At 32.5% G+C, this 11,764-nt stretch overlaps 2 protein-coding genes across 2 annotated transcripts; one reads left to right on the forward strand and one right to left on the reverse strand.

Annotated features, from left to right (window-relative positions):
• Positions 1-2,940: 2,940 nt before the first annotated feature.
• LOC142617039 (cytochrome P450 93B2-like) lies at positions 2,941-3,649 on the forward strand. The gene is made up of 2 exons (XM_075789739.1): positions 2,941-3,400; positions 3,510-3,649. The coding sequence occupies exons 1-2, from the start codon at positions 2,941-2,943 to the stop codon at positions 3,647-3,649; spliced, it is 600 nt and encodes a 199-aa protein (XP_075645854.1).
• Positions 3,650-6,570: 2,921 nt separating this feature from the next.
• Positions 6,571-10,321, reverse strand: LOC142615069 (cytochrome P450 705A22-like). Its single transcript, XM_075787749.1, has 2 exons — positions 9,365-10,321; positions 6,571-7,392 (listed from the first exon to the last, which is right to left on the reverse strand). The coding sequence occupies exons 1-2, from the start codon at positions 10,253-10,255 to the stop codon at positions 6,742-6,744; spliced, it is 1,542 nt and encodes a 513-aa protein (XP_075643864.1). The 5' UTR covers positions 10,256-10,321; the 3' UTR covers positions 6,571-6,741.
• Positions 10,322-11,764: the final 1,443 nt, after the last annotated feature.

Here is an 11,764-nt window from a genome sequence, read left to right on the forward strand (position 1 = left end):
CAAAAAAAAAATTCCTTTAACGGCTAAACAGCAAAGCCACCCCTCCTAACTCCAAGTCTTGACTCCGTCCCTATGTATAATTGCTTATACATGTCTAAGTCTATATTTTTGGGGTCATTTCAAAAACTATTTCTCAAACTACCTGAAATAATTAGTCAATAAATTATATACTGAATACTGCCTCTAATTTCTTCTTCTTTTTTATTTTTATTTTCTTGGTTAGAAATCTCAAAATCTACCCGACCCCAGCCAGGTCTTGAACTAGCGACATTACTCGCCCCAAGATACTAAGCACAAAGGGAGGTGCTATTAGACCAATAAGGTCATTGACTTTTTTTTTACTTTTAGTTATGTCTACTTGTTTTTAGAAGTGTATATTCCAAACCCTTAATTTTGGTTTATTTCCCCTAATAATTTAAGATTTATTTTGAGGGGGGGGGGGGGGATGGTATTTAGAGACGATAGTATTTCATTTATTCAACCTATGCAACTTTGACCAAAATAATTTAAGAATTAATTAAGAGGCTTACATACTCCAAACTAATTAAGTCGATATTTTCTATTTTAATATACTAAATAACTAGCTGTTAACTAGTGTAAAGCAAGAGAAATCTAATTTTCTCTTTAAATTTATTAAATTTTATTAGAATGAAAAATATATTTACTATAGTATCTACTTGATTATTAATATTTTTATTTTAAATTATTAAACAACAAAATTCGAGTAGAGGATCAAAATTGATGCCTAGAAATTGACTTAAATTTTGATAGGTTATACCTAGGAACTCACGGCCTCCATCGATCTTAAAAAAAATGCATAGATCAGAACTTATAAAAGAAAATAACTTAACCAATTTCAAATTTCTCTCGGGCATTTTGGCAAGCACTTACAATGGTGATGAGATTGGACTCTCTTCATGTGTGTGAGGTCCTAAAAGTGCCATCTATTATAGTAGAGTCTAGGATGATTTTATACATCGTCCCTCTTTGGACTCATGGTAACAAAAACTACCTACAATATTCAACATTCTGTAAGGGCAAATATCAAATTTAGCTACAACACTAACAGCACTTCATTATGCACACAACACTTTAACAATTGAATAGAAAAAGAACACAATGTATTACTCTCGTATATTTATAAAATATAAAAAGAAATCACACAACATGGCTAGGCAATTATTATAGGTTTTGGTAAAAAAAAAAAATGCTAGAGTTACAAACTTTTTTACTGAAATTTTCTCAAATTGCAGATATGGTAAGTGATTATTAATAAATAAAAAAGTGATATTATTAGCAGGTCCAAATGAAAACTAGTAAAAAGTTAGCCACAACAACAAATTTTAAAAATATTATAAAATAATTTGTGATTGTAGTACTACTTTTTAGTAAAAGGCTATATTTTATTTGAGTGGGTCTATACTCTGCTTGTGAAACCAACAGTGGGATGTGGGGCCGGATTGACCGTACATTGCAAGATTTCAAACGAAAAAAGAAAAATACAAACCAGCAGTGAAGTTGGGCTTAAATTATTTGGATGGGCCAATCATTACAATTTGAGAAGCCCAACTTATTTTTTACCTCAAACTAATATATCATTACAAAGGACTTCAATAGTTTGAACGAAAAATATGGTACGGAGTAAATACATTGCTTTCTTTTTTTTTCTTTTTTTGAGTAAATACATTGTTTTCTCGTACATATCCATACCACATATCATATTAATAATAACTATGGCCATAACACACCAAGTGCCAATAAATTCAGTCCTAGACCACTTCTCGTTAGTGGGCTAACTAGTGCTAATTTGGAGTACGTAAGCGTATTAATTAATTCTTAAATTATTTTGGAGGTAAGGTGAAGTGCTAGGAATTAATTAATTCTTAAGTCAGCTAGAAGTGAGCTAGGAATTTCCATGTGTACAGTGATCGAAGTGTTACGTTTACAATATTTACATAACAAATTCTAGGCAATAAGTTATAATTGGTAATTTAAATCAACCACTAAAATTATTTTTTGCCCATTTGTAACAATCCGTTAATTAAAATTTGTTATGAAAATGTTGTGTACATAATTTTTCTCTCAACTTCTGTATAACTCTTATATAGTTTTTTTTTTTTTTTTGTGGGTAAATAAGAATAATTTTGTTGAGAAAACTAGCTCATCACCATCTATCCAAAGAGCCCAAGTGGGTAACTCTTATAATAGCTATTCAATATTGTAGCTTATTAGGATCGATTTCTTATTCCATTTTATCTTTGTTTTGTAAAGACATATTTGTACGATTAGACATTGAATAATAAAGTTCTTTTATCATTTAGTGAAATTTAATTTTGGAGGCTTTCCGCCAAACTATTTAAGTATACAATTACAAGAAGCTTTTGAAACGTGCATATAATTAGTGTCCAGGTATCAACCCAGCTTACATAAATTCATTTGGAAGATACGTAAGTCAACCATTTCAAGGTATATAGTGGGGATAAAGCTAATGTTTTTGATAGAGTGGGGATAAAGCTAATTATTTCTCCGGATTTAGGTATATTAAATAATATGATTCATTAAATCATTTAAACAAGTTATATTACTATTAAATAAATAAAAAATTTTATAGAGTTAATTTATGTCATCCGCTTTTGTAATTTTACTCTTTATCATTAAACCAAAACATTAATTTAATTTTTGGTGTAAGCAGTAATTGAATCTCAAATCTCTTATATAACTATAAAAGATTTTGAGTCAAGTTAATTGGAACTTACGATTATTAAATAAGTTATATGGCTAAAAATACATATCGATACTCAATTGAGTTGACACGTAACGGGTGGGAGAAGATATTTTCCAAACTGATTTAGTGGTCAACTCTATTCAATTATACACATGTTACTTGTATAGCAATAAACTCAGAAACATATTATCATTACTAATAACCAATACTATGCCATGTGCTTGGTCCTTTGGTTCTTCTTGACTCTCCTAGTCAAGTCCTTATTCAAGAAACCCCTCGCCAGAAAGAACCCTCTCAACCTCCCTCCAAGCCCACCATCTCTCCCAATCATTGGTCATCTTCACCTTCTTGGTCCATCCTTGTACAAATCCTTGCACAACCTCTCGACCAAATATGGCCCTCTCCTATATCTCTGCATTGGTGCTTCCAGGTGCCTTCTTGTTTCAACATCTTCCATGGCCACCAAAATATTTAAAACCAATGACCTCGCTTTTGCATATCGGCCGCATTTCACTTTCGTTGATAAATTCCCATACGGAAACTATGGATTTTTCATGGCACCCTATGTTGATTATTGGCGATTCGTCAGAAAACTTTGGATGACCGAACTTCTCTCAATCCAAAAGATTGAAGAGTCACATGGTGTACGACAAGAAGAAATTGCATTGTTTCTACGTAGTGTTTGAATGTGCTAAGAAAAAACAGGTTGTTGATATGGGTGCCGAGCTAATGAAGCTTACAAACAATATTACGTGCATGATGATGATGAGCATGAGATGTTCAGATGAAAGTGATGAAGCTGTGAGGATTAGAGAGTTAGTAAAGGAGGCCTTTGAGATTCTTGAAAAGGTATGGATCGGGGATATGTTGGGGCCATTAGTCAAGCCAAGCCAAGCTCGAGCTCTATATCAAGCCAAAACTTAAGCTCAATATTGTGTTTTTGAGCTTGAGATCCAACACAAGTATATTATCAAGCCTATATCAAGTTTATTATCTAACCTATTTGGTTTGGATGAATGGTCTCAACTTATAATTAATTAAAATGTTAGAAGGATATGAGTTTACTTGTCAAGCTTATATCAATTTTATTACCAAACTCATAAATAAGCCTACGCTCAACTTATTTTGTTACCTTTGTATCGAGTCTTGGTGTTCACAAGCTTGTTCATGAACAATATTTTTTACTCGGGCTTGGTTCGTTTATTAAACAAGCCTAAAACGAAAGCTTAAGCTCGGTTTATTTATAAACAAAAAAACATGAATGAGCTTTTTATCAAATCAAGTCCGAGTTGTTTAGGAATAGCTTGGTTCATTTATAGCCCTACTAGTAAGTCACATTTTTGTGTGTTTTCTTAATTTCTAATCTCATTCTACCTTCTCCTTAATTAATCAATAAAACTTTTTGGTTGGGCTATAGATTGACCCCAGTTAATTAATTGAATTACTAAGTTGATTAATTATTCAAATTTTATGCAAATAACATGAATGCACAAACAAATCACAAATCTAATAGAGAGTGCAGCATAAATTAAATTTGACACAGTGATTTGTTGACTAATAGGGAAAACCTTCACAATGCAATAACCACACTAGGTGAAGTTTAGGTCACCACTTCCAAGAATCCACTAATCAAGAAAAAGTAGTTATAAGTATATATAAAAAATCTTACCACTATCCTAACTATCCCAAAATACTAATCTACAATTGAACCCTTGCGTTAATTTCCAATTAGACTTGATCTTGTAGAGACTTCTTCAATTGCTCAAATTTTCAATTAGTGACTAACTCCTTTGCACGAATCTCCAATCCATGTCTCACTCCCAGCAACTTGAAGTTTATTGTTGGATGCAAATTTCTTCACACACTTGTAAAATTGAAGTCAACTTAATTACAAAACCCTAAGGTGCATAAGAGTGCAGTAACTTCATAGGAAGTACGTAGATTCTCTGTGTGAGTCTCTATGTTTAATGACAATAGTAAAGTAAAGTTTTTATATCATCTACTAGGTTAGATAACGAAACCCTAAGAAAGCCAAGTCATCTTGGGCCGAATATCAAATTTGAGAATTCAAGATCTACTATGCTCAATAGATCGAGAGGTATTAAGAGGTGTCATGCCTCATTAATTCTCAATAGATAGGTGTATCGAGTCAAGTGTCAAGATACCTGTTTTCATCTTTTACCACTTGTTTCTTTCTATAGTATTCATGTCTTTATGTCTTTAATACTACCACTTGAAAAACTTCTTTAAAGTACTTTATGATATTCTTGAATCCACTTAGATCTACCCAAATACAAATGTTTGTTTGTTTAGACCCCTTAAAACAGATTGCTTAACCCTAGTGAATTAGCCAAGTAGTTACTTAGATTAATTATGAGATCTAGGTTAAATAGTAAAATATCATATCATGCAATGCAAAAAAATAAAAAACACAATGATATGATCACCTAGGAAAATAACGAAATAAACTGTCTCAAGGTAAAAACCAAGGAAGGATTTGACCTAGTTATCCTTAAAGTAAACAAATTTACTAATAGAGAATTGAAGTGTTTACAATAGATTTAACCATAAATCTATTACTACCTTCAGTAGTAGCTTATTTACATGACCACGTGTAGCTCCAAATCTACAAACTCTTCTCTCATGGACTTGCTGAAGCACAAACTCCCACGCTTATGACTTTGAGACTCCATTCAAAGGTTTTGCAACACAAACTCTTCATTTTGTGACTCCAAGACCAACCTTGAAGGTTTAGATCTCTAGCACCTTTGATGACTAATGATGGCAGCAACTTCTAGGACACTAAATCTTGAGTTTCTTAAAGGAATATTACTGGTAAAAGTTATGAGAGAGCTTTGGGTACAAAAACCCTAAATCTACAATTGGAGGCACAAGATGCACTCTTCTCTCTCCAAAAACCAAACTAAGGTTAGCTTATAATGTCTTTTAAATAGTGTAGCAAGCAGATCACGTTTTGGGCTTCAAACGGACAGGTTCGGGCTAATGGACCGAACTTAAAATTCTCAAGTCTTTTTCTCAATCGGTTGAACTAAGTAGATTATGAATTCTTCTTTCTGCAGTTTGTATGTTTTTCAATCTTGACCTATATCAACTTGAACATATTTAGACAAGTTTATGTTCATGATTTGCCAATTGTTTTAAACTTTTAAAACTTAACAATAAGGAAAGTGTGTTTTATCACAGAATATTCTAACTACATAAGAATATGATCCTAACATTTTTAAAGGTTTTAATGTGCACACAAAATGGGGTTTTTCTTGACTTTTCCCACGTTGTTATTATTAGATATCAAAAAGACATAAGGAAAAGGCTGAATTAGTTGTTGACTTATCTTCTTCTTCTAAAAAAAAAAACTTCTTATCTTCCATATTAACTCACACGTCCTTACATTTATATTGTCAAATTTATTTATTTTAATTACTAAGTATTAAAACGCTACAAAATGACTATATATATAAGTACACCATTTTTATATTAATGCATTTGCACTTTGTGCTAGTCTTCAATTTATAGACCAGCCTTCAAGGCAACCCTGCATGAGTCACCTAAATTACTCTCTCTCTCTCTCTCTCTCTCTCTCTCTCTCTCTCTCTCTATATATATATATATATATATATATATATATATATATATATATAAATTGGATTCAAGTTACACTTGATATAACTCTAATAAATATTACATCACTCAATAACATTTTATTGAATTTATATTTTAAAAATCATATGATTAAATTACATGTTCTATATGTTCTTAACATGTATGTCATGGTTGCATTTCTATATGTACTTCACACACATTAAATTGTTAAAAAATAACTTCCCTTTACAAATAAACTTTATCTAATAAAAGCAAGGTTTATTTTCAACCAGTAGTACAATATTGATCATAGACTTACATAAAAATCATTTATTTTACTGCATGTGCTTGCACTTATTTTTAAGTAGCAGATTGTGTGAAAGGAAGTACATGCACTACTTTAGAAGTAAACGAACTCACATCACACAATCAAATGGGTTGAATTTAACAATTGGAAGGCATTTAAGTGGATGAGCCTTGTGAATAAAAGCGCCTTTTGAAACTTCAGTATTAACCTTAGCCTGATTCTCTCCTCCATCTCCAACCACTTCCCAATTGAAACATTGAACCATGGTTGCAACTGCCATATTTACCATGCTCAATCCTAACTTTGAACCAGGGCAAGCTCTCCTCCCTGCCCCAAAAGAAAGAAAAGAAAAGGTTTCATTGTGTTTAGATTTCATACTTTCTTGTTTTTCAGAGGAAACCAAAAATCTCTCTGGTTGGAACTCATTTGGATTGTCCCATAATTCTGGATCTCTCATTATGACATACAGATTGATTAACACCACGGTTTCTTGGGGTATTTCAAAGCCTCCAATTTCGCAATTTTGACGACATTTTCTTGTTGTCACAGGCAATGGTGGATATAGTCGTAGTGTTTCTTTTACAACTGCTTGCAAGTAGGGGAGATTCTCAACATCTGATTCGTCAACTAGTCTAGTACTACCAACCACTGAATTTATCTCCTCTCTAACCTTGTTGAATACAGAAGGATGGTTGATTAGCTCAGTTATTGTCCACAGAATGACCTCCGATGTGGTACCAGTACTTCCAATAAAAAGATCCTAGTAAAAGTGCAACATTTGAGTAGATGAGAGAACGTAGTAAGATTTGAACCCAATGTAGATAAATCACTAATTTGTATGCTTGAAGTTGTTAAAATTTTTTCTTGCAATTAATTTAATTCATACTGAACTAGAGATTAACTTAAACTTATATAAACTGTTTGTCATGTATTACTATGAAAAACTTGTCACAGTTTCTTTGAAGCATAGTCCTACTTGAAGTTCTCTAACATATTTTTCTTTTTAGATAGGTAAGTGCAGGCATAAGGAAAGTCTTGATATGGATGTTTGTGATAAAGGAAAGTACTTATATGGTATGCAACGTGTTGGATTAACAAGTACAGGTCTCTAACAATTTTTGGCCTTCATTATCTGTGGATGTACACACTCACAATTAGGGGTGTCAATATTTGGGCATGTTAGGTAGCTTTTGGGTTGGGTCATAAATAAGTCAAGTATTCAATCACCCATTTATCCATTTATAACACATATAAATATAAATTAAATATCCATTACTCAACTAACCCATTATAATTTGGGCAGGACTCAACCCACCCTTATAACTCATTATTAGATTTATATATATACTTACAAATAACAAAAACTTCTAAATTACCAAAATATATTTCACTAAAAAGAATTATTACCGAAACACGCACATGTGTTTTTACCTTTTTTTTTTTGAAAACTAATATGCGTTTTCCAAAAAAAAAAAAAAAAAGGGAAAATTCACCCAATGTTTGGTTTCCAAAAAACCTGAGAAAAAAAAAATTCGAAAATACCCACAGTTGTGTTTGAGAAAACTGATATATCCACTATAAAACAAAAGTAAACTTCACACACAGATGGGTTTCTAAGAAAACTGATAAAAAAACAAAAGAAAAATTCACTTTTTGACTTCAATCTTACACACAATTCCAATTTAAGAGTGAAAATCAATCAAATACTCAAGTTAAATTTAGAGTAGGCTTTATTTTGATATGTTTTCTCAGATCTGACAAAGTTTCACAATTTTCTCACCACATTTTCTCTAAAACAAAACATGTCAATAATAAAATAAAATAAAAGAATATAAAAAATTCAGAACCTCTTGAAAAGATTGAGAAGGCTTCGCCCATGAATCAATTACAAGAAAATATCAACCAATTGTTGAGCAAAATGTGCTCTTCTTCTAGAGAATCCTCTATCTCTTAACTTAACCATAATTTTCTAAACTAATTTTTCTCTTCTTTCCCAACTGAATCAAGAGGTAATCAACAAATTTCCATGAAATTCAGCTAAGGAAATGTGAAAAAGAAGCCCCAACAAAATCAATGAGAAAAAAGAACAAAGGATGTCTAGCAACTAGGTTGGTTCACTTGGTTGCTGGGTTAAGTTAGGGATTTATCTTTTATTTTCTTTTTAATGTATTAAGTTTTACATGGTTTAGTGGGTACTTAGTGGATTTATCCATTAAAACCCATTTAACCCAAGTGTTTAATTAAGGGTCAAGACATACGCAAATTAGGTGGGTCATAGTTGAGTTAATGGATTTTGGTAAAATTTGCCACCTTTACTCACAATACACACACACACACACACCCAAATTGCACAAAAAAAGTCCACGCCCTCTCACAAGTTTTATATTGTAGTGTATTTTAAGTAAACTGAAATATGAGTGGTGTGCAATTTTTTTGTTTTTTTGTAAAACTTGGTGTCCTTAGTAAAACTACATTTCTTCAATGTCACACGTGTCTATATATATGTGTGTTATCTCCAATGAGTCATGGTTTTGGAACTCTTTTTTTTTTTTCTCCTTTTTAGGCCAATTTAACAATTTCCAAGGTTAATGGATTGAATTAAAACAGTGTAAATTAAAGCACGGCCTAATAGAATTTTTTTACCTTTCAATTTGTTGTTCCTATAAACTAAGAAAGGGAACCAGCCGTTAATTGAAGGCCTAAAGAAAAAATAAAAATAAGAAAAAACTTACAGTTAAAAAAGCCTTGATATTGCTTCTGGTCATTTTGACCTCAGCCTTGCCATCTCGATACACCTTCAATAATATATCAATAAAATCTTGAGTGTCTTTCTTCCCAATCTGATCTTCATGCTCCTTCAACATCCCTTCCAAGATCTCATCAATCTTTAACTGTTCTGTTATGGCTTGCTTTCCAAACAACCAGAAACCCAATATACCAAAGGGTCCCAAAATATTTCCAAAAAATACCTTTGAACCAACCGTAAAGATGTCTTTCATTATCTTTCTAATCCTTTCAGCTTCATCACCTTTCTCTGAACAACTTGTGCTTGCCGTCATCGTACACAACATATTATTTGTTAGCTTCATAAGCTCAACACCCAAATCAACAACCTCTTTCCGCTTGGCACTCTCAAAAACGTTTTGCAAAAAACGTGCAAGTTCTTTCTCTCGAACCGCCCGAGACCTTTCAAGATGACCAGTTGAAAGAAGTTCCGTGTTGCACAATTTCTTGACGAACCGCCAATAATCACCATATGGTGCACTGAAAAATCCAGAGTTTCCATACGGTATCTTCTCTGAGAAAGCAATCTCTTGGTGATCCGCGAAAGAAAGATCATGAGTTTTAAATATTTCAGTGCTCACTGAGGGCGATGAAACCACAATGAATTGAGCGAAACCAATGCGGAGATTGAAAATAGGGCCATATTGGGTCGAGAGCTTTTGCAAGGATCTGTGAATTGATGGCCCAATGAGGTGGAGATGACCAATAACTGGTAAAGTTGGTGGGCTTGGAGGGAGTTTCTTGAGAGGCTTGTTGAAAATAAATTGATACAAAAGAGTTGTGAGGAACAAGAGGAGGAAGCAAACCAAGTAGTATTGGTTATCAGTCATGGTGACCATAGCTTGTAGTATTCTCTATCAACCTTACAGTTATATATAATTCAACTAATCCTTCTATACAGTCAGTTAAGGATATTACATAATAAAAACATCATTATTATAATAAATTTTTATTTAATTTTAGTTTGTCTATTTTATATTAATTAAACATTTCAGGAAAAATTATATCTAAAACATGTAGAATGGGAACTCCCATCCACAAACCATATTACATAGCCATCATATATTATTACTATGCCATGTACCATATGCTATTGCTTGCAACTATCAACAAACTCAAATAAAACCTACTATTTTCCTTTGTAGGGTTGGGAAGCTATGACTCACTGTGGTCTCCCTGCACCCTAGCATGGCTCCAAATCCAGCGGGTTTTAAGCTTGAGAAGCTTGTTAAAAATAAATTGAAACAAAAGAGTTGTGAGGAACAAGAGGAGGAAGCAAACCGTGTAGTATTGGTTATTAGTCATGGTGACCATAGCTTGTAGTATTCTCTATCAGCCTTAGAGTTATATAAATTCAACTAATCCTCCTATACAGTCAGTTAAGGATATTACATAATAAAAAACATCATTATTATAATCACTTTTTATTTATTTTAGTTTGTCTATTTTATATTAATTTAAAATTTCAGGAAAAATTATATTTTACTCCTTAAATTATGACTATTTTGTGCTTAACCCATAAACTATGCAAATGCACAATTTATAATTTATCCCCCCCTAAACTATTAGTAATAACTATAGGAGTTCAAACCCAGTAAAACATGTAGAATGGGAACTCCCATCCACAAACCATATTACTTAGCCGTCATATATTATTGCTATGCGTTGTACCATGCGCTATTGCTGGCAACTATCAACAAACTCAAATAAAACCCACTAGTGTGCTTTGTGGGGTTCAGAAGCTATGACTCACCGTGGTCTTCCTGCACCTCAACATAGCTCTAAACCTAGTGGGTAGGGTGCTATGATGGTTACGCCCAAGTAGGATTGCCACGTTAATCATCCCTATCCTTTTTTGTTCATTAAAAAAAAAAAAAAAAAACAACAACAACAACAATAACAACAACAAAAAACTCAAATAAAAGCCACCAACAAATCTCTCTCTCTCTCTCTCTCTCTCTCTCTCTCTCTCTCTCTCTCTCTCAAAGTCTTATTTTTCTTCTTCTGATCTAATCACTATGAGTACCCTGTACTTCTCTGTGTCCCAAAGCTCTTCTACAAGGTGCTCTCTCTCTCAATAATTCTTATCTGAAAGAGCTAGTTTGCTGAAGTTTTAGGACATGGGTATTGGATTACTTTGTGTTTTGGCAGGGATTTGCCACATATGTATATTTTTCTTATATCAAATTGATAATTACTCTAATTTTTTTTTTCCTTTCGGGGATACAGATGAAAAATAAAAACTATAAACACTATAGAAAAATAATTTTTAAATGTGTGAATAGTGTCATGTGACCCATTTTTAATGAAAAAATTGCTAAAAAATGAAGTTTGTGGGTCTGTGAACA

The sequence above is a fragment of the Castanea sativa genome, chromosome 11 (assembly GCF_040712315.1).
Source record: "Castanea sativa cultivar Marrone di Chiusa Pesio chromosome 11, ASM4071231v1".
NCBI classification, from domain to species: domain Eukaryota; kingdom Viridiplantae; phylum Streptophyta; class Magnoliopsida; order Fagales; family Fagaceae; genus Castanea; species Castanea sativa.